This window comes from Liolophura sinensis, chromosome 4 (genome assembly GCF_032854445.1).
Source record: "Liolophura sinensis isolate JHLJ2023 chromosome 4, CUHK_Ljap_v2, whole genome shotgun sequence".
NCBI classification, from domain to species: Eukaryota; Metazoa; Mollusca; class Polyplacophora; order Chitonida; family Chitonidae; genus Liolophura; species Liolophura sinensis.
In genome coordinates this window covers 17438389-17466163 of record NC_088298.1, presented here as the reverse complement: position 1 = coordinate 17466163, position 27775 = coordinate 17438389, and the positions used below count along the sequence as shown (strand labels likewise).

Below are 27775 nucleotides of genomic sequence, written 5' to 3'. Positions count from 1 at the left end.
AGCTGTTTTCTGTAAGACAAAGTTGTGCTAAGAGCGAACGCCAAGATTCAATCCTGAGTCTCCTCGTGCAGTCTTTTTTTCCCTTCTTTAAAGAGTAGGTAATTTCGATACATCCGCTGTTTTTTAAGTAGCCTAAGAAATTAACAAAACAATGTAGAGGAACAACCCGGCTAAATCCATAAAAATATGTACGCATATAAATTTCTCTCCTTAAATGACGACTTCAAGTTTTGAGAAAGGTAAATAACGAGTCAACTTGGTCTAAGATTCCGCAAATGCACATAAAACCCTTGACCGAAGCACTTTGCAATGTTATGTACGTTTTCCTTGTAATTGTAATATATTTATTCACTTGTATGGCTCTCAATGTCGTATTGAAAAATTAACTTGTAAGGTCGCGATCGGGAGATCATTGCATTGGGACGCCCTGAATAAATCTTCAACCTTCGCTAAGTACTTAACAACCCTCCTGGCCTGAAGTCAAAGCTAGAATAAACAATAGCTGGATTCGAACACACGACCTCATTGGTGAAGGGCCTCTGCCAGCGATTCAACCATCTGGGCCAGCGATGCGCCAGTAATTTTTTGATTGTTACTTTAGCGTACATGTAAGCCTACTTAAATACAAACTGACACCGCTGTCATTGGATCTTTAGCACATTATCGAAATCTCAAAAAAAAAAAAGCTGAACAGCGAATCTACAAACGTTCAGTGAAAGTCATTTAACGCTGTGATGTAAAGAAATGGCACTCGTGTAAATCAGAGTTGGAAATGAACCCCAAGGGCACTTTACCCCTTGCGGTTAGCCGCAAAACCGGTTGGAATACCGTCAGTAAACATTGACTGATATTAAAGAAGACACGCTAAGTCAGATCCTCGTGTTAGAAAGACCTTTGAAGCGTAAGAATTTAATAGAAATTTTTACTTCAGATGCAACCTACCGCGTCGCTTGAGATATGAAGCGACATTCATACACATATTTCTAGCTATGTCCGCCGAATGTCAACACCCAAGACAGTTATTGTGAAATACACACAGACGTCTATGTTTCGTGTCTTAACAGCTTTACTCTGACCAAGTTCGTTCAGGTTGCAAACAGACTCGACACGCGATAACGTGACGTCAAATCACGTTATAACTTCACGCCCCGCGGTGTTTTGCGAGATGTTGCCACCCACTACGTTACATAAATAGAAAACCATCCCAGATATGTCGGACCACCAGCGCACGTCATTAGTTGTCATGAAGACAAATTGACAAACGATAGGAAGTAAAACAAGGCGTATGGTTGTAATGACAATCACGTGATCGCTACAGAAAGCTTCCATCACAGCGCCTTCTTCCGGCAAATTTGGAAAAGGCCGATGGGGCCAGAGAAAAATTGGAACTGGAAAAAATAAAAGGAAAAACGGGACAATCTGTTTAAGCAGACAAGGAGACGACTCAGTGGTTAAAACAATGCCAGCTATCCACAGGCCTGTTCTTGCACTATTTATTTCTTCACGTACCGATACTGTATCGTGAAATGTCGAGAGTCATTTACAGGAGACACAAAGCACGGTAGGTTACTTCCTAGCTTCGCGCAGAGACCAGTTCAGACGAAAGGTCAAGTCGTGCTCTATGCACACAAGCAGCTTTTCGGTCACATTGGCCTGAAAGCAATCTACGAGTCAAACTTAGGTGCATTGTCAGTTTTTCAACGCCATAAACGAAATTTCTGAATGATACCAAAGGGAATTATTTTCATCATTGACTTACGATTTATTAATTATCAGAGAAATTATGTCTTGTATTAAAAGGAAAGTACTGAATGAATCTCGTACATTGGGCTATGTCTTTAACAACAAAAAGAACTCCAGGTTATGTCAAAACAGACAGCAATCTGTAAATCGAACAGATGACCTCGACTTAAACTACATTTTGTAAAGCCTCGCGGAGAACTAACACAAACCCGCACGTCGTCCCCAAATACCACATTTTCAGACTTTTCATTCTTGATATTTATTCTGAGATTGTCATGCTGGTGTGCGTACAGAATTCAAACCGCTCCGGAAGATGGTCTCCTTTTATTTCCTCCGCGCACAAAAGAATTCCATAGAGCTGAGCTTCGTTCTAACACATGTGTTGGATAACCGCTGTGTGTCGGCTGTAAACACAAAGACAATACAAGGGCAAAGTTTGGCCGTTCTGAAAAGACGGGGGTAATGGTTGGGATTAGAGCGAGCTGCCTTTACATTGAAACATATACAGTACATTTTCTACTGTCAGTGCAAAGTCCAACAGTATCTGAAAACTCACAACAGGTGTATAGTTGCGTGCATAGGGTTGGCTAACTAACCGTAAGGGAATGTTCAATTTTCTCTATTCAAGAGGAGGCCTGCGAAACTCGTCCTTCGAATAAATTCTAAAAAAAAAAAAAAAAAAAAGAGAACGGGCAAGAAGAAACAAGTCACGGCAAAACTATCAATGGTCACTGTAAAGAACAGCAAACAAAAAGACGGAAAAAAACAACTCCGTGTGCGAGCCATTAGAAGAAATTCCAGAAGAAAGTATAATAGGATTGATAAGGAATGTAACAATATAAATGTCAAATGAAATTCTACACGTATTTGTAGCCCTATATAGTTTCAAGTATTCACTACAGAATATATCGATACGATGCGAGACAAAGGAAATTGGACGCAAGATGCTATATCTAAATGGATTTTACGGCTTCCTTTATTTTTCTTGCCATGATGTAGCTGGCGCACACAAACCGGAGAAGTCCTATAAGATCAAACGATGTACAGCTTGTTGATCCAAGCTGTATTACGATTGCAATATATAATCGTCATTGATCTTTTATGTTTACGATGCATAATAATGTCTTGGTTTCAACTGAGTCGACAATCGGTACAGCATCATTACACTCAAAAAAGTAATCTGTCCGTTAACATAAAGTTTGTTGTCTGAAAGATCCGATAATATACTCTGTCATTGCAGCTGATTGTTCTGTTAAACATAACACACATGTTCTATTCATTCAACATCCTATGAGACTAACAGGATGTTATGTTTAATATGACAGAATATTGTGATCTAATAAAAGAATACATTCTAGCATCACTCAGACAACAGACTTTCTGTTCAAATTAACAGATTAATTTTTTGAGTGTCATCTTGTTGACTCATTTATAAACGTATTCATATCATGATTAGACGAAATGTTCAGTTGATTTCTGTATCGTTTACAGTTAGACCTCTTCAGGGGCTTACTAGTTACAAATGTCCGCTTCGAGGTCGGGAGACCTTGAAATGAAACGCGGGTCGGCTCGTACCAAAGATTTTATAAATGGTACTTGTTGCTGTATCGCTGGGCGCTCAACACTGAGCGGTTAAAGCAAGAAAACAGGACTGGCTGGCTCGGTGTCAGTATAATGTGACTAGGTGGGGTGTCATATCTGTCATGGTGCCGGAGTCAATTTGAATAATCATGAACTTCGTTACGCTTCAGCTTGCTTGAACCGTATTGCATACATACAACCCGTCATAATTCGTTTCCATTAAAGGGTTTCCCACATCAATCAGCAGAAACCAAACTTTCTATATACATAAGCACGACACTGACTGTTTGTCCGCTTGAAGTTTCACGACGGTTTTATGTTTAGCTCGTACATTTCATGCATAGCGATCTCTCCTTGTAGAAGCCACAGTGCATACATTCTAACAATGCTGCCTCACATGGTACATTATGAAGAAGACACCCTTCATGACACCCAACCTACACACACTGTATACTGACACCAGCAGTAGCTGGCATATTTGCTTGCGCTATGCACCAAGCAAGGAAGAGCTAATACTGCCAAAGATTAAGTCACAGACATGAAGTACACATAGCAAACGACTACTTAACACTAAGAACGTTTCATTAAAGTAGCCCCTCTGGTCCCAGGTTCTCTACGATGACCTAGATTTACGCGAGGCTTAACATGTGTTATCATTCCTGAAGCAATAATTTTCAATTATATCACCAAAGTCTACGATAAGTCTAAGTATTCAAGTAAAAAGTCTTAAAGATAAGTCCGATTCTTAGCAGAGTTTGATTTGAATCCAAGTGGGCTTTGTTATAATGAAATTGAGCTGGTGTATCACTCTTTCATCAGGTTTAATCAAATTGACTTATCATTTTCCACAATAGCATGTTCTGTATTTCGCTGTACTTTCAGAATATTACGTGAAATTTTGAATTATGTTCTTATGACGGAATTCTGAAGCTCGGGTGGTACAACCACAGCACCCCCGCCTCGCCCCACCACGACCCCCGACTATTTCCCCACCCACCAACACCACTACCTTCACCAAATAAACCAATACATGGTTTTCTATTCGAAAATACAAAAAAAAGTTTCACAGGAAAAGGGGAGATTTGTTGAGAAACAAAACAAAGGGGGTTTTGTTTCAAATGGCGCCTGAATGCAGTAGGTTATGATGTTAAGGCAAACCAACACCTCACCTCTGACCTCTATTTCCCTTCAGTTTTGTCTTATGGAGGTTATTAAGGTTGATGCATTCCCAAGAATGTTTCATCAGGCGCGCGGTCAGTAGAGTGTTTAACGACTTGACAGAGGAACCAATCAAGCGAACTAAAGTTGGTCAGCCAAAGAGATTGGTTGTCTACGCTTCCGACGGCAAGAAAAACTACCCTAGAAATCCTATCCCTCAGAATAGCCGCAGAAAACCAGCAATCGACGCTGTGTCCTTGGTTAAACGGGATGGCCGCTGAAAGGACTTCCCCGAAGCAACAAAAAGGAAAGGGAAAGATAAGGACAAATTCGTGGCATTTAAGCGAAGTATGGAACACTCACATCGATAGCCGGACGGCCGTGATGGATGGCAGGCTAGTTGGAAAGGAAGAATGGAAGGGTATATGGCGAGAAATATGCTTGGGCAGCTAGGAACAAAAGCTGCACATGCCGTCATGAGTAAAGAACCTTTCGACCTTTACAAGACGGTAGTAAGCTTCATTTCCACAAGATCAGAGGACATTTGAATTTAGGATTATAGAGAGGGAAATATCTAATCATTTCAATGACTAAGGCACATTACATGTATACAACAGTCCAGCCGTGCGGTCATGACCTGTAATCAACCTTTGATTACGTTCATACCAGTTTCATGCATATTCAGAACTACACCTCGCGAAAGTAAGTCTTCTTTTTCTCAATCAGGCCGTTAATCTTAGCTGAGATGCAGACAGATAAATCTTTAAACAATTACTTCATTTCGCTCAATGGGCCATGGCGAACAGGGGTGTGCTTCCGGTTGAGACGGAATCTGCATGCTCTGATTGGCTATAGCTTCATGCATAATTCACGAACTAGTCAGATAATAAAATGGTGTCAGTGCCGTGGTAGACGGTGATAATTTGTTCAATGTGGAAGACTGGAATGTGTTAATTATCGATTGAAATCACACAAAAGAGGTACCGCGCAGCTCAACTGCCTTGTACAATATTCAGGCAAGCTATTACTACATGTAAGAATAGAGTTTATGCAAATATGTATCAAGTAAAGTTTCAAAATGGCCGTGTACTTAAAAAAAAATTAAATTAATAAACCCCCTTCGCCGAGACGGAATTTATGATGAAAATGCATTTGCCAGCCGATAATAAAATTCATCTTGTCAGTTTGTAATAGTTTTATAACATCATGAATGTAAAACATTTCTTAAAAGTTAGAATATCTCACATTGTCTAACTACAGTAAAAACAGATATCTGATTTTCTTCACAGAACTGTAATAAACTAAATTCTTTTTAATCACAATGCATCAATTTTCATCATAGAGGCAGCTACGGTATTTTGAGTAATGGTGAGTAGTTTTATATTATTTCATACATGTACGAATACCGAATATATCCGACGATTTCTTTGACACACCCTAACTATATACCTCGGAAACTTTGCTAAAACAACATCAGCCTGTTGTTTGCACCAAAAAGTTGTTTTAATAACCTTTATCATTGATAGTCCAAATGAATGAGCTAAATGATGCCGTAGTTAGACGCATATATCTACACTGACCTGCTTGAGAAGCGCATTCTGCCATTCACTCAGTCAATGTGCCAAGACGCAGCGAGACCTAGCAGCTGAACAAGTCAAAATACCCGGGGTAATATTTTGATAAGGAGCCCGCACTTTGCTTGTGTAACCGTTATGTTGAGATGGTCAATATTTAGATACGCTCCTTGAGGGAAAGCGGGTGTTATTTTTGAGCTCTGTTTTAAGTAGAGCAAACACTCTGAGATTACAACTAGAGTTGTCTATATGTTCCGTATAATAATGAAGGCAACTGACCCTATTACTACCATGGGTGGGAGACGGGAGAGTGTGTGTGTGTGGTTGTGGTGGTGAAGGCGGAGGTGGGGGGGGGGGGGGGTGGAGGGGGTTTGTACTTCGGAGCAACAGTAAGCCACCTGACAATACTGTGACAAAACAAAGATAAACCGAGCTTTGACCCAATATCGTTTGTTTTTTTGTATGTCCGTTCGCCGCGCGGCAGTATTTTTTGGAGTAATTCAAGACCAGTGACGTCTAATAAATTTCAGCTACATTTTTCCACATGAACAGTTAAAATGAAATACTAACTGAGGTGTATTGACAGGAATCCGTATTGTGTATTTTAATATATGTGACAAAATCCTTATTTCACCGGCAATGTGTGTGACAGGAATCCGTATTTCACCGGTAATATATGTGACCAAAATCCCTATTTCACCGGTAATGTATGTGACAGGAATCCGTATTTCACCGGTAATATATGTGACCAAAATCCTTATTTCACCGTAATGTGTGTGGCAAGAATCCGTATTTCACGATAATATATGTGACCACCTATATGTCAACATCCATACTGTCGTAACTGCTTTGGTTTTACCCTGGAAACTGTAGTCTTTTATATTACGTTTTCTTATCTCCTTACATAGATGTCTAAAACTAACATAGGAATATCTATCGAAATGCACAGGAGATAATGTCAAAGAGCAGTAAACGGCCTCAGGTACTATTTTATATAATACACATACCGCGGCCATGTCAGTGTAAATACTACAACCCATGCGCAAAGGGAGAGGAAACAAAATGTGTACAACGACACATCCCTGTCACCAGTTCTACTTATTGAAAACCCTTAAAGCCGGCGTGGAACGCCCAGATTATGAAAGATAACCAGACCCCAATCCGGGGCTTTTGTGGAACGTTTTGAAACCGAGCAAAGCTGTGGTCGTTCCACGCGACATCGACGTTATATGATCCGATATGGTAAATATTGAAACAGCGTGGCACTGGTTGCTCGTAGAGGGGTCAGATGTTGAGAAAGGTATTATACGCGACACGCGCCCGAAGTGGAGATATCTCGATTTATTTAGTAAACTTGCTGTGTTTCTGTCCCGGCTGTTGTTTCCAGGACAGACGAATATGGAGTTCCAATAAGATAAGATGTCCGCGGTTTCTGACCTTTTCGCGATGTCCGTACATAGGCACTTGCTCTAAAACCCACGATAAGAAAACTATGGAGTATCGATACAGCCAAGTGTTCATTCCGCGTAAGACCGAGAGACGAATTTAGAACTCGACGGTTAAGGTAAACAAGATGTCGCCTCTTAACGAGCAATGTCAGTCATTCATGGTAAACGAGACAGAAAAAAGCCAAGTCTGCGATCAACACCCAGACTGGAATCAGATTAGCAAAACAATGAAAAAAAGGAGAAAAAGTTCATCTCTAGTTCAACATACGCATTATATCGAGGCTGAAATCTTGAACATATTTAGGCACTACACACATCAGTCATTACTAGTTACATGGTACCAAGTACACCACATTACATAAATATAAATCTAACACAACCATGATCCAACAACAACAACTCAGTTCAATGACTTCAGCATACGAGCATTGTAGTCACGTCATGAAACATCACATATAACCTTGACTTAGTCGTATAAGTGGAAATTTCATGAGCACAGCGTTAAACACCAATCAATTCATCAATCGATACATTAATTAATAAAATTCGCACCCTTGCAGAGTTTATATTGCCCACTTCCCCTCAGACAACGGTTTCTGGCTAAGTTACCGTACACCTAACACATACAACGGGGAAGGTGATATTTAATCATACACGACGAAAATGGCATATGGAATATGTATGCGTTTCATGCGCGAGGGAGGAGGCGAGTGGGGATGGAGGAGGCCAGCGGGGGTGGGAGAGAGTGTTGGTAGATGGGAGGCAGGAGGCGGTCTAATTCCTTGCACCTGTTTTCGATTAACACTTAAAAAGGCGATCCTAAACATGACGTAATATATCTTTCAAGGTGAGAGTACCGTGGTACGATAGGAAAACTATTTGACGTTAGAGTTTGATACGCTGCTAACTGCGAGGCTTTATTAAGGAAATCAATATTGCATAATTACCGGCATGATCAATCACATAAACGACCATTATAGCCCAACCCAGGCTTCTTCCACGATATCTCTAACATCAAAGTCGCTGTTTAACCAATAGCAGTCGACCACTGCATGGCCTATGATACGCCTACCAATATTTATACATGTATATTTATTTATTTATTTGATTGGTGTTTTACTCCGTACTCAAGAACATTTCACTTATACAACGGCAGCCAGCATTAGGGTGGGAGAAAACCGGGCAGAGCCTGGGAGAAACACACGACCATACGCAGGCTTCTGACAGACCTTCCCACGTACGACCGAAGAGGAAGCCAGCAGCATGAGTTGGACTTGAACTCACAGCGAACGCATTGCTGGGAGGCTCTTCTGTCATTGCGTCGACCTGAACTCCGCATTAAACGAATACGTTATATAGGCCTACACGGTGGTAAAGTGTTGAATACTCCAGCTTGAAAAAGGCATATGCCATCATCTGGTAATATGCAAAGAGCAGACAGTGAAAAGCCTGTATACTGTATGTATACTACCGTAATATAGACCATTATATCCCCGCGTACATGGTATTGCGCCGGTTACATTCATACTGAAATACGTCAAACTGCTCAGAGAATGGGAAGCCTGAATATTTATTTATTTATTTATGATTACTGTTCTACGCCGTATTCAAGAATATTTTACGACGGCGATGGGCAGTATTGTGGTGGGTGAAGCCTGGATAAACTAGTACCGGTATTCTAATATACACAAATGTAGCCCACACCAAACACAGGAATCTCCTTCTGGTGCATGTCATGTAGAACGTGATATAAGTCGCAATATTAGCCCTATCGTCATTTTGCTCGATCATGTATTCCAGACAGTGTCCCCAATCCCAAATAACGATAATACTTTGTAATAATCTGCCTATTTTGTGGTCCAATTATTATGTTGTTTTAGTTTTGGGCCATACAGAAAGATTTGCAGTAGAAGTATAGAAATGAAAGGCTGAACATGTGAACGTAGGCGAACTGTGCATGATTGTAAACAGCCTAGTCTCACCTACATAATTAGAAGTGCATTAGTAGAACGTGTATAGGTCCCTATGAATTAACCAAGAGGGTGGATGAATACAGTGTGAAAGGGCTTTTCAGTGAACGTCACGTTGTATAAGAAATAGTCTCATTGTTTATTTCATGTGGTGTAAAAAAATCGTTCAAGTATTTGGGTATTTTATGAAATATATAGCCATGCTGTGAGAAAAAGGCGTTTTACCCACGCCGGTTGAATAGAGAAGGTAAAAGATCTATTGTCAGCTGTACAGCTGAGTGCGATTTGACGATTGGTGAAAAGAAGCACAGGTGTAAAATAAGAATGTATAGTCGCGATTTACGAGTTACATGCAAAATTCTTGACATCATGTCTCTGGGATATATAGAGTAATACATACTAAGTTGTACAACATGATATATGGTTTACATAAAATGTATGGGTAGTGAATGCTTTGCATCATACATGAGCAAAAATATTCAATATATATGCAGTGTCAAACTTTGTCAAACCGTGTTAAATAGCGTCAAATAGTGTCATATGGCGCCAAACAGTCTGAAACCCTCAACCAGTCCAGAAAGTATTCGTTTTCAAATTACGTAAACCACTGAACTTATAAAAAAAAATGATTTCTAGCATGTTGCTTCCTTACATTTGCATAATACCGTACGCGACTTTAACTGAGGAGGGCGCAGAATCTAAGCAGTGCCAGACATCATCGTCGATGCATTCATCCGCCAGCTTTTACATTCAAATGTACAGGTGCCAGTCCACTGATAAAAAAAATCGGCATCAGTTTCATATTCATAGGTGCAGGTGTACTGATAAAGAACGCCTTCATATTCGTATATAGGTGCCAATTGACAGATAAAAGAATACCTTCACCTGTCGGGTGCCTTGCTTCCCTGGTTCTATTCAGATGAGGGTGGGGGCATTTTTGCTAGCCTAATCAATCCTACTCTACCCTCATTCTCCACCTGTGGTTGAAGATAGGACGCATCAAGGGCAGATTCAAATGTATATATAAACGCTGAACCATGGCTCCGTTGGTTCATGCATCAACACGTGCTGGGGTCAATGTCTGTGACGTCGACTGCAGCCTGACCGGGAACGTACGCACTATCTCCGGGGTCGCGCAGACGACCGTGGGAACCGCTGCCAGGGTTGGGTAATGTTACCAGACCTGCCTCGATCTCACGGTGCCACCAGTGTATATATATATATATGTATACACATACATCCACATAAAGCCAATAGCACAAGGAGCTCGAGCGCGCTCCGTAAGATAAGCAATTTTCCTGGAAACATGTCCTCCAAGACAGACAAAGATTAAGAGTGAGTTCGAGTGAAAAATAGCTATTTAATGCCGGCAGAGAGGCGAATACAACCGCCGTGTGAGTAGACGTCGACATTAGATTACAGCCAGCATCTCGTTTCACGTTAAGACAGATGACTTTCAAACGAACGGTTCTCGGTCGCGTACTCTACGGGGTCATAAAAGTCGGCTACAGATGGACCTCGTCATCTCGACCCTCGACAGATGAGTCTTTTACAGCTTCCCATGCATCAGCAGTCCCATTTCGTGTCAGCCGGCCCAATCATTTTCCACGCCAACATCAACCGTAACCACAAAACATTGTTTTCTTAAGCAGCAAGCGAACCGCAATACAAAAGAAACTCTGATAGGGTTAACCCTGTAGAAAAGATGATATCCCTAAAAAAACACAGCTGCCATCCGTTATGTTGGATCATTAGGGTTTCATAGTGTGAAGGACATCAATTACTAGTAATTTTGGTAATTTGGCGCATCATAAAGTCCATAGCCACAATAGGTTTCTTTATCGTTTTTTTTTTGCGAGAAAAATACCAATATTCCGAACGAATTTATTACATTTAGTGCATCGATGAGCTTATCACTATATTAGCTCCTTTTCCCACAGTAGCCCGATTTTTTCACATACATAAATGGCATGACATTTATTGCAAAGCACTTTATAAGGAAGCTGGGACAACATGCAAAGATCTAAACGGTGATATATACCACAAGCAGGACTTTGTATCTGCCAGTGTAGAGTGCATATGCTGCACGTTCAGATTACAAATGGTCGCTTTAAATTTTAAAACAGAAATTTTAACAAGTAATTGCACTGCATAATCGAGGTGGAGCATATAATAACCAGTCAGCACTGACGTTGTAAAACAGTCACATAATTTGGTCATACATGCATAAACTTGATGTTAGTAACCCCATGCATATGACGTCACAAAGAGTTCTAACATTCAATACAATGTTCAACTCCGACAGCTCGTGGGTACTTCGTTAGTAACAATCGTGAGGTTTTAGAACTCAATACGCCAGGGACATCTACAAACAGGTTTCTGTGTACACAAGAACACAGATCGTGACAACGATCATGGGGGAGTTTGGAATTCGGGAAATCTGTAATACAAGTCTTAGAGAGCTTAGTTATTGGTTAGCTTGGAAGCAGATTATGTTTACTCCTTTGGTAAACCACGAATGTGGTTTGGGGGGTGTGTGACTAAACACTATTATGTGTCGTTTCCCGAAACTGGGCACAGATCCCACGGCATCGATGTCTAGGCAAAGTGTTAATCCGTGATTTTTTCAGCAGGTCTTTAGTTATCACTCTGAAACGCCTCATAAACTTCCCCAATGTATCACGCACAGTCACTCTAGACTAAAAGGTACGCCTTCCTCCTGAACAACCGCTAGACATACTAAAATTACCATCATGAAAGGAATAAAGCTCAACGATGCAGAGCCACTCAAATTGATTTCCTTTCCAATTCTGCTGGCAAAGAGCTTTCATTCCGTATGCCACCTGTTCCTTCGAAAAACATGTCTTTTTTTTTCTTTCCTTTTGTTTGTCCCCGAAATGCTCTATAGTCATGCTCATGTGCGATGCGCTTCAGTGACCAGCAGTACATAGATACACTTATAGTTCACCCATGTACTATATCCATGTAAGGCGACATTGTGTAGCGCAGAGGTAAATAAATAACGTGGTCACTTCATGAACCAGGTAAGCAAAGATGTACATATATACATATCTATATTGACACCTTATGCAAATTCTTGAGTCGCTAACCGGAAGCCACAAGACAGGCCACAATGACACTTCTGATTAAATACAACTGAACCTGGTAAAAAAGGCAAGTAGAAAAACAAAAAGGAGAAGAAACAAAAGATCTACAATGTCGGCATGAATAATGGAGTCAGGTCTGACACAAACGTCGTGTTCATTGCTTTTAATGACCCATCTTCACTGTATAGTTGTTTTTCCGACGTTACATCAATTTCTTGTTCCTCAAGCTCCACGGAGTTAATAACTTAGTCAGGTGCCTCAGGTATAGCTAGGCATATAACATCTAAACAAGATTAAGCCCAAACAAAGGCCTTTTGTAATAGAAATGTTCTATATATTCACAATAAATGGAAACTTTTTATCTTCGTGAAGATGGCAGGTTCAAATCCGATCCTTGCCTTTATCAAGTTAGTCATCACTTTAATCAGAGTTCTTATTTTCGTAATAAAGTAATAAAATTATCACACACCTACCCTATACCACGTTGCGATCAATTTTGATGTTCTTTCCTCATCTTATTTCATCAGATGAAGAAAATTAATGTATTCAATGCCAAATCAAAAGTCGCAGTTTTTGATGACCTTTTGTTTAGTCTTCTGCATGTCGTTTGCCTTGATTTATGACAGTGACAACCTTGGTTATATGAGCAAAATACTATCAGCTGCATTCGCAAAGGCATCTCAGTATTTCGTACCAGTCGCGATACTTTTGCAGAGAAGCCTGTGACTCCGGAGTACGTGACACAAGGATGGAATTTGCAGGTCTCTTAGGCCATGTCTGGTTCAATTTTCTATCAGGCTCAACGGTCTCTAGGATCATAAATAATCTTACCGTTTGTAAAGGAAATGTCATATTCAACGGGCCATAAAAATACCAATGCATGACAAGCCTGATCTGTGGCAGAGCAATGTTCATATGAAAGTATCATTCGGTGAAGGAGCCTTTTCAAGACTGGTGTACTGAATATCGCTGAATATTCGCCTCTCTACCGGCATTAAGCGTCAGTAAATTAAGAACGTATACGAACTGCACGAGAGAAGTGGGCGTCTTTGATCCTCGCCCCAGAGCCACATATATATAGCTGCAAGGACTACCAGTGTTTGATGTTTTTCTGTAAAGTGTTCAGTTACAGTATTAAAATAATTCAAATGACCTTCTACTTTCACAATGAAAATGGAAATGCATTCACTGTCAGATGTCCTTTTAACCTATCCCACAAAAATAATGCACATGTGTATAACATTACGCACTGAATATCTTAAAGAATAGCATAAATTAGTTTGGAGTTGATTAAACTTGCAACAAGGAATTGCGCATTTAACATCTATAATGTGGGTTAAGATTATGTCGCAAGTAACGAGAGTATTTATTTTTTTATTTGATTGGTGTTTTACGTCGTAGTCCAGAATAATTCTCACTTATACAACCGCGGCCAGCATTATGGTGGGAGGAAACAGGACAGACCCCGGGGAAAACCAACGACCATCCGCAGGTTGCTGGAAGATCTTCCCACGTAAAGTGTAACGATGTGTACTTGGATGAGAGCTGCACTCGACTTTAACAAGTGGGAGCCAATGGAAGAATGATAACGTAAACACTTGTTGAAGGATTCAAACAGCTTAGGATTACTGTCTCCCCTGTGTCCGCTTTACAGATAAATCATGAGCTACGACAACTCGTAATAAATAATTTTACCAGCGGTATACTGAAATGGTTCAACAGAATTGTATGTAAAATGAGTTAAACGAGCTCACTGTGTCTTGGATTAGGTGCACTGTAATAAAAAAAAAAATTCGGCAAGTAGAGTAAACCCAGAAAAGCGGCGACAGTGTCATACTTGACAAATGGTCACACCTAAGCTCTTGTCAATTTACATCGTTTGGGGTTTTAATCCAACTGTTGATGTAAATACTTAAATATTAGCAAATTTAATGCTCACAAGCACCATCGTTTAAGTAGAATTGTGAAAAAATAACAGTGTTGTTAGTTGTAATTTATTAGACGTCACTGACCTAGAATTACTCAAAATGCTGTGTTAAAATCACGTTTAATAGATACAATAGCATTAAAATAATGCAAACCGACCAGGCCTCGGGGATGCTTACCAACAAAATCCCAGTTTATGCAAGAATACAATACTTGCGGCATACAGAGAAAAACCAGAGCATCGACGACAGTGTGATAGCTGGCAAATGATTACACCAAGCATCTTCTATGTTGCAGGAAGCCAAATACAAGCATGATTCGTCAAAATGAAAACGGGGTTCTGTATCATAACAAAAACAATGGAGAGAAACAAGACGTATGCACCCAATGGTCCCCTGCATGTTAAAGTAACCCTTTTTGATGTTTTATTAAGTCGGACAGAGTTTGGCGAAACGCAAATTGGAGCTACCGCAAGCTATATATATTTTTTTATTACACGTCTCCTCCGGGTCGATTGTTTATTAGCGTGTTTTTTGTAGACAACCCTCACAGAGAGACGTTTTACACGCGTCGCTGTGGCGGAGAGGAAAATACCATAACGGACGGAAAACAGGGAGGTATTTCCCAGGGGATTTTGTTGTCAGGGACTATTTAACAATTGCCCTAAATGTCAGCTTGTTCCAGTAGCCCAGTTTTTTTCTCTCTTTTTTGCGGAGTTTCTTTTGACGCGAAAGCCAACAGTAATGCCAAGCGAAACTTAGACGACTGCGAATCATTGGAAGCGTGAGAACCTTCTCTAAAGAGACCTGGCAAATTCTAATGGTCGCATCTGTCGGGTGGTGAAAAAAGGGTTATAAACACAACGAGCTGTAGAGTGGAGCATTCAGGGGAAGGGTATAAACACCCACAGCTAGTGTCTGAGCTCGTGTTTTCATAGATATATCGAAGACTAGATTATAGCTGTCAGTGACACTAGCGATGTGAGACACCAAGACTCGTAAAAAATATAGCCAGACGTAAGTCATTCATAATACTCAAAACATTAGATTCGCTTTTGAGGCCCAGTGCCATAAAAAGTGCGTGTCATATTGATACACTGCCTAGCGGCATAATTTGAACTCGACACATAGCTCCTGGAACACTGTTCGTGCCATTTTACTGCCAAGAAATGCTTCTAAGACTTTGCAGTATACAAGAGCCTCATATTGATTATTAAAACACTATGAGGCTACATTAACAATCGTATCGCCCCCAACAAGACTTCAAGTCTTTGCAAATGGATTTTTTGTACTTCTGTCCTCAAAAAAGATTATCTGCTCAGAACGCCTAAAAAGAACCTGCATTTTAAATATTTAGGATAAAGACGTCTCAGTTTCCCCATTAATCTGCACAGCGTTATACTTAGCCTTCCTAAATATGATCACAAATATGTTTTATAACACTACCTTCAGAGCAAAGGAACTGCACTTTTTGTAACTATCCATTAATGTAGTTCAAACGCTGCAGGGGTCCAGAAATCCTTGGCTAATTCTTTCTCACATCCATCTACATTCTTCATTTTGCACGATGGGATGGACAAGCCTTTAGGTCATTTTTCCATACATAATCGTCAATGCACTTCCAATGTCAATGTAGATGTTCAACAAACCCTTTGCGATTTTTCCATACCTTGCAATCAGTGTGTTTTACAATACTACGTTCAACGAATCCTTTTACACATTTAACCCTCAATATTCTTTTAGAATGCATAACCAGCTCAGTTCTTTTTCAGAAATAACCATCAATGTACGTCCCAATCCTACATGTTTAAATAAAGCCTTGGCTCATTGTTCCACCTCAAACCAAGAATGTTTTCTTCGGATAAGATTTTTAGGTTCAACTCAACCTTACCTTGTTTTTCTTCTTTATCATTACACCTAAATCCATGCTGACCGCCAATGACCTGTGACGTCAACATCAACAGCTTCGGTCGTATACCTGCTCGCTCTCGATCATTCCTTTACCTTTTCTCTCTGAAGTCTCTAGTTCACCGCGGTGTAAAAAGGGTACTTCGTTCATTCGTGAAAACACAAGTCAAGCAAAGTGAAACAAACAGATGCTAATGAGAGGACCAGATGGGCATTCAACACGTTCGACTTGATGAGCATAGGGACTGGTTTTACACTTAAAAGCGAAATAGGCTTACTCTGAGCGTAGCTGGCTAGCTAAAGTATAAGCCTTCACCACGTGTACTAAGTTATAGTCCGTCTTGAGATACTTCAAACAGCCAAAATAATAATAATAATAATAATAATAAAAAGATCAGAAAACTGTTCACAAACTGAGAAACTGATAAACAAGAAAAAAATCAGTATTGTACCAGCGATCAAAAATTAGATATTCTACATCAATGAGCCACGGCTTTTTGATATCCAATATTTTTAAGTTGATGTCTCGTCTTCTGAACAGACATTTGTATACCATGTAGCCATTAACCAAAATGGACGTCACAGGTCAATAATCGCGAGGCCAATTCCAAAACAACGTTCATGACAAACCACCAAAAATCTAAGAAAGCATATGAAGTTAGAAATTAAGACACAAAGGAATGTTCTGGGCGAATGAATGAAATCAGTAATCAAATTGTGGACAATATTAGTTTATAAGTGATAAATCGTTTATCAATAGCACTGAGACATCAGATAATAAAGAAAACTACATGTACACGCGGTCAAGTCTTGCATCCCAACCAGATTTACATGCATGTCATGCAAGATGCATACATGATATTTTGTGTTTTGAGGATTATACTAACATGTCGCGTACAATCTAACTGTATTCCTTATTCATCCACATTTGTTCAGTCCTAGTTCCAAAAACTGAAATGTCCCTTACCGTTTTCAAAAGCATGTACTGGGAAGAACTGGCGTAAATCCTCAATTATCAGAACGCGAACTTCAGAGTAAACATTTCAGTGGCTGTTGTGGAACTTGTCAGTCAATCAGTGTTTTTAGTAGAAACTGGATTAGTTTAAAGAGTCCCATGTATTCACATGGTACTGTGTAGTCGCTCTAGGACATACCGCATGTTTATTCAAACCTTGCGATTGGCTGAATAATTCAAAGCGCGTTTTGCCAACAAAGCTTTTATGGACTTGAACTTAAACCCATGAGCATTACAGAAAAGCAATTCATGTATCGTTTTAGAATATTTTCATTGCGCACGCTGCTGTTTGACGAAAAAACGTGGATTCATTTCGCAACGTAGAATACTGCACACGTAGGTAGAGAGACATTGAACGTGATTCACATTAGATCAATGTAAATGCCCATAAAGACAAAAAGACACTCTGCTGGCTTCAAATTATTTCTTAGAGGCAAGTACTACCCCCAGAGGATAGAGTGAATGAGTGCTTGGGGTTTAACGTCGTACTTAACAATTTTTCAGCCACATGACGACGAAGGAATCCTTAGAGTGCATGTGATGTGCCTACCTGTTGCAGGGCGGATTTTTACCGCTCTTTTATCTAGTGCTGGTTCACTGCTTTGCAGGTGAGCCGTCCCGCCCGAGCCGTTATACTGATACCGGTCAGTCAGTCTGTGCACTATCCCAATCATGCTGAACGCCAAATTACAACTTCCTCTTTTAAAGTCTTAGGTGTGACTCGACCCAGGATTAAACATGGATCTGCCACTGATGGCTGCCGTCGTATAGGAGAAATATTCTCGAGTACGGCGTAAAACACCAATCAAATAAATAAATTTACGCGTTACAAAATATGCTTGTTTAGTAGGTTCTGAATTTCATTACAATTATCTCTGAAGCATGTCTTTATCCTTCAAAGTGTGTCAAGGTAGTTCCATCAAACGAATTAACTCCAAGTTTCTTAAGTTTAACAATGGGTAAAATTCTCTTGTAAGTAAATATGGACAGAACGTCCAGAATCTGTCGCGCTCTGCGTCACTATTGTGCCTAATTCCCCTAAACCCTGAGCTAGTGGGTATATTCATCCTTTTGAATTAGATCACCACATTGTATATATGAACAGTTGCCATCAAAGCGCAGCTGACATACATATTTTGTTATCGACAACTGACATTCTAGAACGATACATGATTTGAATAATGATTTTACTCAGTCGCTTAGCACATACCTTGCGTTTTTCCAACATCAATGAAAACTGTTGACTGCTTCTCTTTGTATGATTTCCGTACTTTCTATACTTCTTAGTTCTTGGGTGGTTTGTGTTACACGTCGTTTTGGGGAATTGGCCTTATGGTTACTGACCTGGAACGTCCTTACTGGTTGACGGCTGGTATACGAATGTCTGTTTCGATGCATAGACATATAAACCTTTCCAGTTGCAATCGACCAGACATCAAAGAATCACGATGCATTGCGTCCATTACCTATGTGAATGGTAGGCCTTACGCCTACACTACGATACAATCAAAAGCACTTTCAGTTACACAGCTACAGCCAGGTTTGCACGCTGATGAAACAGATCATAGCCCGGAGGAACCAACCAAACACCTGAAAATCTGTGTGTCCAAACAGACATTCACATACAAGTCTCTGCCTGCAGGACTGCACGGTCGTTTACTACTAGCACAACACTACACAAAAATACCCTTTTTGTTGCTGTTGTACAGCACAGACACAGACATTCATATACCAGCCGTCAACCAAAGTGGACGTTCAAGGTCAATAATCGCAAGGTCAATTACCTTGACGACGATCAACACAAATCAACACAGAACTGAGAGAGTACGCAAATAGAACCCAATCACGCAAAAAGGAGCAGTCAACAGTTTTCCATGATGTTGGAAAGACTCACGGAATGTTCTGGTTGATTGTGTGAAATCAGTATTCAAACCATGTACCAGACTAGTATATATGTTGCCGATAATAAAGTACGTATCTCTTTTACGCTTTGATTGCAAGTGTTCACTTGTCCAACTTGTCTATCTAATTCACCACGATGAAAATAGAGCCCCTATAGCCCCGGGTGGAACGGAACTAGACACAGTCATGAAGCAGAGTACCAGAGATTCCGGACGCGTTGTCCATATTTATCTACAACATAATTATACTCATGTAGAAAAGCAGCGCTAGCCGATTCCAGCTTAGTTGGATTCGTACAGGTGGTCATTTTGGTCAAGTGTGTAGGCTATCAACTGGGGACAATCTTAATCGCTCGGACTGTAAAGGTTTCGTGCCATAATTGTACGAGATCACGATATCTAGCGAATCCCGGCCCCTCAAGCCCAACACGCAAGGGAATAGTCTTTAATTAGCGCTGATTAATTCATTGCCGTCTGGCATAGCGATTAGCATCCAAACTAGGTCACATCAAAAATTGATCACAGGAGCAGGAAGGAAAAATGATTACATTATTAGATTGCAATATAGACAAGGTGTACCCTTCAGGGGAGAGAGGGGATATCATTGATTTCCTAGCCGTCAGGCTAGAATACCTGAAGCAGCTTCAAGGGGGCCACGTCTCGATGGTTCACGGCATTCCTGCTAATTGTGTGTCAAGACAACCTCTGAACGTTGTCGAGACGGAAACTCTGGAAGGGTTCGGGTGAGCAAAAGGAGCATCTGAGTACAAATAAATGAAACGTGTGAAATACATGTAAAACTAATGACTTGCAACTTTTAATGAAAGTCCAAGGCTTTTGTCAGTGTTGCTGGATTTAGTTACTGTTAGCTTTTCCCTGATGTTGCCAAAGGCACCCAAATGAAGAATGATACAAATGACTCTTAAAGCAAAAAAAAAAAAAAATGCTTGTTTCTTTGATGTGTTCAACGCTGCATATTTAAAGCCGGGACAACCTAGTCCTCCGTGACCTAGTTGTCAAGGACCTATTCGGAACTAACGTTCAGTCAAGGCTATTATTATTATTATTATTATGGTGCCTCTCCTTGGAAACATGCGACTTTGATCATTGGCCAGTATGCTTGCTAAGAAGTCACGTCTTAGCAATTCCCTGTTCAACTGGAGGACATAGCTGATGATGAGAAATTCCCTCGTAACTTCATAGGAGTCTACCTGATAACAAGCAATCCTCACTCTCGAGGGTGATTTCGCCTTACATGAATTACGTGTCTGAATTAGTATATATGTATGTATGCTTGTCGTTTTACATCGGACTTCATTTTTTAGGTGTGTGTGTATATATATACAATGTATCTTCTTGCGGCAGGGAGAATCCATGTCACCAGATTCTGCCGCCACTGAAGTATAATACCGAAGATACTAGACATGACATCCCGCCCGGTCATATTATACTCACACCGGGCAAACCAGTCATGTTTCCCTGCTCTAACCTATCAAAACTGAGCCTAGACCGAGACAGCAGCAAGTACCATTTTAAAAAATCTTTGGTGTGACTCGACCTGGATTTGATCCCGGGGTCTTTTGACTTTGATACGGACGCTCTAACCATTAGGCCACTAAATCCGTGAATTAATAACAACCGTACTGAAGACACTACCCTGACTTGGGTACGTACGTACTAGAAAAATAATTAACTTTTATTACAACATCGATTCGAATTATTCCAGGATATTGCACGTGAGCAGTCTAAAACAGGCAAATAATTGTATACAAATATTGGTTAAATACATATTTCTGATGCCTTAAGCTACAAAAGTCTATTGGGAAAGCTTATAGCATTGCGTTGTTACTTCTTAAACATTTTCCATGATTTTTGCCGTGGCAAATTTAATGTCTATAGACTACAACCACAGAGCATTATCTACAATACACAACCTTAATTTCTAGGTTAACTGACAATCCATAATATCTAGGTTAATTGACAGCTGGGTTAAAAATTCTCCTTTCATTTCAGTGACAATTCGACTGAAACTCAAAGACGCTGCACCGTAAAACAGATTCACCACATCTACTGAAAGCTACGGGACACTTACCTCTAGCATGCTTAGAATAGGTACATAACTCATTTCTGTACAAGAGTTTAACACCGCTTGAATATTTTTGTTCTCTCATGACACGTAATTTGTTTTACAGCCACGTAGTTATGACATCCCTTGAGTCACGGTGCTTGCTCCAGTCACGGTGTCCATTATTTAAGTCGACTCTGGACTACAACTCGCGTTTAATTCATTCAACAGAAACGACAAGAGTTAGCAATGAACCCGTGTTCGCGGCATGCGTGGAATTCGGCGGAAGAAAAACTGGAAGTCGGTGAAACGTTCCTTTTTATCATCACTCGTTGCTTTTACAGCGAAGGCTGAGGTCCTTTATAGCAAATCAAAAAAACGAATTCTTCCTAAACAATGGCTATCAACTGCACCAGTCAAAGCCATTAAACGGATTTAATCCTAAAAGTGTTCTACTTTACCCTGTCTAATATTTAATTTGTTTGCAATTATTTTGATTTTATTTTTACAAGAACAGTGCGTGGAGAACAAATTGCATAAGCAACGTTTGAAGGTGGTTGTTCAGAATTTTGCTAAAATTTATTCTTTGATCAGATTCTATATACTTTTTCAGCGTGCAAAATGTTACAGCTGACTCAGGATATCTTGTTCCTTTGACAAATCCTGAAAATTTGGCAAATCCTGACAACTGACTCGGTATATCTTTTTCCATGTGTAAAACATTACACAAAGATTTGACTCCGTACAACTTTCATCCAGGTGCCAAACATAACACTTCACAGGGTCTTCGTAACACAATATTGTTATTCGGACAGAACTTCACGTAACGGTATCTATAAAAACTACGACACAGTGTAATAACTATAAGTACGAGTCAAAAATTTCACAACTCTTACCTCTGAGTACGCTGGCGAAGCAGAAAGCGAGGCGACTGGTTCCTGGAACCCTCGGAACTTTCCCCTGTCCGTCCGCATACAGAATTCGTGTCGGATTCTCGACTTGGGCACGTCTGGTTGAAATTGAAGTCGAACGTCCCGAGTTGGGAATTGGGGGTGGTGGACCCCAGCTCGTGCTCCGAGTCTGCCGGAGTTGGGAAGCTTCCCAAGGGATCTGGAGGATCGCCCCTGGGGTCCACTTCCGGCAGGTGAGCCTCTGTCCTTAGTAGTAACTCTGTACGTCGTCCCGCGTCCATTGTGAGAGTGAGGAGGTGTCGAGATAACTGGTCTTCGTACAGAGGGGAACGGAAGACGCAGTCACATTTGCAGCTACAGCTGATGAGCACAAATTCCTGCCGTTAGTTTTGCTATCAAAGGCAGATAAATCCCCGAGATGGAAGCATTGACCCTTTCAATGGGCTAATTTGGAAAGGCACATAAAGGTCTTTTGCAAACACTGCTTGTCACACAATCACAAACTTTTTTATTTGCCTGCTATTCCTATAACGGTTGTATCTCTGTGGCTTTGAATTCGTGCGTAATATAAAGGTCGCAGGTTTACAACAGATAAAGAATCGTACGTTTCCAATAGGGTTAATTCCAATTCCTTTCTCCAGGGTTACATAGCATCACAGCATGGGAACTTTAAAAACCAAATTCCAGCAAGTGAGGGTCGACTAACTCTAGGCCACATCAAGGCTTACACAATTCGAATATCCATAAAGCGCACCTCACACGGGCGAATAATTTCCAGGCAGCGCCCTCTTGCGGCAAACCATGAGGTCACTGTTCTGCCAGTTGTACTTCAGTGACAACCTGAAAACACAAAGATGAGACGAACATTAATTTCTTTATTAATTTGTTTACCATTTCTCTAATTTTTTGATCATGTATCCATGATATGTTCAACAGGCGAAAGACGAGTGTACTTGAAGAGGAGTTTCACCAGTTATCCTCGGTGAACAGTCCTAGGTTTTGCCACAACTATTAGTTCGTCTGCTTTAAGCCACATCACTTGTTGACCTACTTTAAGTCACAGCAATTATTTTACTTTCAACCAAAGCATTAATACCACCTCCCTTAAACGAGAAGAGAATTTAAAAACATGACACTATAAGCCGAAAAGAGCACATTTTTTCTATCTGGTGGGGCCTTCTGCACAATTTTGCGATTTTTCCACGCCATACACGTAAAGCCTTAAAACGACAAAGCTGGCATAAATCGCTGAGTCCATCGCATCCTCCATCTCTAACACCCTGTAATTTATGCTGGGGGTGTGATGCCTCTCCGCCAATGAGATTCGTTAAAACTGCCGTTAAAACTCAGAACCTACATCCAACATTCCGGTTTCAAGCGGAAAACCAACTGTACTGTGCGCTACCTTCTGGGAAGAAGAGTTCTACCGGAAATGTACGAACTGCACTTCGGCGGTTTCCGACGGCAATTCTCCTCCTAACACAGAAGACTTCAGGACTAGTTCTTAGGCGCCCTCAGTGGATGTTGGCGCGGACTTCATTTATAATTTATCAACTTGAGGTACATATAAGAATGTTTTTTATGGCATGCATCTGCGAGGAATTTCAGTATTTTTTCAATTCAATACTCTTTTCAATGTTATTTGACTGATATTTAAATTTTTTCCTCCTTTAAGCTTATACAATATGCTGCACGCCGTGGCAATTGTGTGACCTACTTTATTAAAGTAGTGCTTATGAACTGCGTTAGGCAACCACAACTGTAAAATTTGCTGCAAGCCATGGAAATTGTGTGACCTACTTTATTACAGCAGAGCTTATGACCTAGATTAGGACAACATAACTGTACAACATATTGCACGCCATGGTAATTGTGTGACCTAATTTATTAAAGCCGTGCTTATGACCTACTTTCAGCCACCGCAAATTGTGCAACATGTTTGGCGGCAAAAAAGTTTTCCTTATTACGGTGAACTTTATTGAACAAAGTGAGTAGCACATTTCATGACACCACAATGCGAGCTTCAAATCCCAACAGCACACTTTATAAAGTGGAGCTATTGATATAGCCCACTTCTATAATAAAACAAAATTTGAAGTGTTATGAATAACACTGGTGTATGACAAAGAGAAGATAGGACCAGAACTGAATCCCTTCTGTACAGGAAATCGATATTTCCAGGAACAGCTATCAAAATTTATGTCTTCGTCAAGCCCGCAGACATTCGAAAACCATTCCCACCTCCAAGAACATTCGAACGAAAAATCCCTTTAGAAACGCACGCCAGTATTGCTTAATACGAACAATAATTAACTAATCAACCAAGAAAATATATTACATACGAAATTGGGCCTGGATAATATCAGACAGATACCAGCATGAGGGCTTTTAAAAGGCATACGGTCTAATGTCGTCTATTTGGGAATTAAAAACACTCTCACAATCCTGCACTTGACGACAAGGTCGCGGGTTCAAAACCCGAAACGTGCTAAGACAACACACCTGCAATTTTGGGTCTAAACTACATTATTATAAAAGACTTACAGTATACAGAGTAAATCCAGAGCTTTGATGAGAAGGCAATGATTGCCAAATGGTTACGCGTAACCGGTGAAATACGACCTCCTGTCAGTTCACCTCATTTAGGATTTTATTGTATGTGTTCATGTAAAAGCTTAAATAGCAGCAATTTACACCCTCTCCCAACTCTGGCACCATGGCTTAAGCAGAGTTAGGTGAATAAATGTGTTGATGTTAATTTAGTAGACGTCACTGGTGTAGAATTATTTAAAATGCTGTGCCTTGAAATAATACTCTGGATGAGGGTTTCAGGACATTCAAATAACACTTTTCACCACAATGAAGGAATAAGGTTTACGGGTGTATCAAACACTTCTTGAAAGTAGGCCCAATCGAATCAGCCGGAGCCGGATTCGAAGTAGCGACCTCATGGGTGAAGTGTCAATAGTCTCCTTAGAGATGTCATCTTATACAGTCTATGCAGCGAGAGCTGACTCTTTTCACCGTAGCAGGCCTGTGAACTTTCTGTTTATGTAACGTTAGCAGCCAGTCGAGAGTGTCGATCAGCTAGCCGATCAATTTTAAGCGCTTTACAGCTTGTGAGACTAAAGAGCATCTAATGGATATCTTCTACGTGAGCAGACTAAGTAAAATGTGCAGGACCATCTGTTTTATCAAGGTCAAATAAAAGTAGGTTTCAAAGGTCATGTTCAGTTCAATGAACAAAATGTCCTACTTCCTCTTTGTATCTTAACAACTGACAGTAAGTATGCACATATTGACCGACTGACTGCTTGACTGATTGCTCCTAAACGCCGTCACGCTCACGAAGTTGTCTCTTATATGACGGCGGCCAGGTTTATGGGTGGGGTTGGGGGGTAGGGGTGGGGGCAAAGAAAGGCCTAGAGTAAACCACGGACCTTTAACCAGGTACCTGGCAAAACCCCATGACTTAAAGCCTCAGTCGGAAGAACGACAGTTTAATTTAACCATCGCGGTTCCGTTGTTCTAAAGATAATACCGGTATAAAGATTTTATATTCAATATTAGTCCAGCAGCCAATACAGTTGTCAAAAAGTCAAGAATAACAGCATATTTAGTTTCTTCTTTAATATATTGTTACAGTATTAACTTGGGGCTAAGTATAGAATTAAAGGCGTTGCATAAAGTTAGGCCTGGTATTAAGTCTTAAGACAGTTTTGATCACGAGGCGATTTCGAACATAAGTCAAAATTTGAATTCACGTAAAACTTTTTATTTCTCATCAACAAGGTCAAAATATGACTTGACAACGTAAATTCTGGGTAAGTCACTGTAAGGCAGATTTCAGCTAAAATAACGGAAAGGAACATACCAAGTTTAATGACGGAAATTTTGTCTAAAGTCTAACATCTATTCCTGGTCCCGGGGCCCGGCCCCAGAGCAAGCGAACCTTCAAGTAGGCAGATAACATCATAACATATGATAAATCTGCAGATAAGAGCCATACATCACTCATTCCGACGTCTGAGTAAATATAACCTAGATGTAGTATCGAAAGTACTGATGTCTTATATCGCAAGTTGTTCGTGGAAAGAAACTGAATTTTCTTTCCAAGTAATCTATGTTTAAACTGGACATAATGAAAATCATTCAGAGGCCACTGTATCGGTGTCTGTTTTCAGATTCAGAGTACTGATATTATAGGAAATAGAGTAAATAAAGTTACTTTTGAAAAGAAAACGGATATGTCTTTCCCTTCCCACGGAAGGCAGGGAAAGAAACATTAAAAATAAATCAGTGGAAAAGGCCCTACGTTTTTAGATGTGTTTTAACACCTAATTAAATACAGTAAAATCTTCGGATTGTAAAATGGGCTGTATGGGGTATTTTGACATTTAATGTCATCGGTGACATCACACGACCGCTTCGACACTTCTATGCTCAACTTACATTGTATTTCCTGTTCACTTCACACATGTAATGTGATGCTACATGACAACAAACGGAATGCTGCAAGACAACGTATGGAATGCTACAAGACAAACTACGGGATGCTACATGACAACAAACGGAATGATGCAAGACAACGTATGGAATGCTACAAGACAATCTATGGGATGCTACATGACAACAAACGAAATGATGCAAGACAACGTATGGAATGCTACAAGACAATCTACGGGATGCTACATGACAACAAACGGAATGCTACAAGACAACCTACGGAATGCCACAAGACAACCTACGGGATGCTACATGACAACAAACGGAATGATGCAAGACAACGTATGGAATGCTACAAGACAATCTACGAGATGCTACATGACAACAAACGGAATGATGCAAGACAACGTACGGAATGCTACAAGACAATCTACGGGATGCTACATGACAACAAACGGAATGCTGCAAGACAACCTACGGAATGCCACAAGACAATCTACGGGATGCTACATGACAACAAACGGAATGATGCAAGACAGCGTATGGAATGCTACAAGACAATCTACGGGATGCTACATGACAACAAACGGAATGCTGCAAGACAACCTACGGAATGCCACAAGACAATCTACGGGATGCTACATGACAACAAACGGAATGATGCAAGACAACGTGGAATGCTACAAGACAATCTACGGGATGCTACATGACAACAAACGGAATGCTTCAAGACAACGTATAGAATGCTACAAGACAATATACGGGAAGCTACACAACAAACGAAAGGCTACACAAAAAAACGGAATGCCACAACACAACGTACGTGATGCTACACGACAATATAGAAACAACCTTGTACTACAGCTATGCCTCTATCGCGTCTGGATCGACGGGTGGGGCGGGAATTGACATCGTTACGGATGACTGATTGTTCACCAGTGGCGTGGCTGCTTACCAGTCCCCAGGGCATACATTATTAACACCGCGTTTACCTGCCGATATAATGTTATATGATTTATTTAG

At 40.4% G+C, this 27775-nt stretch overlaps 1 protein-coding gene across 4 annotated transcripts in view; it reads right to left on the bottom strand.

Annotated features, from left to right (window-relative positions):
* LOC135464745 (homeobox protein Mohawk-like) overlaps positions 1-27775 on the bottom strand; it is a 180814-nt gene that overhangs the window by 32891 nt on the left and 120148 nt on the right. For all 4 annotated transcript variants that reach the window (XM_064742276.1, XM_064742277.1, XM_064742275.1 and 1 more), the window contains one exon: positions 22292-23146. In XM_064742276.1, the coding sequence (XP_064598346.1) occupies positions 22292-22587 (296 nt within the window). In that variant the 5' untranslated portion in view covers positions 22588-23146. The remainder of the gene's footprint in view (positions 1-22291; positions 23147-27775) is intronic.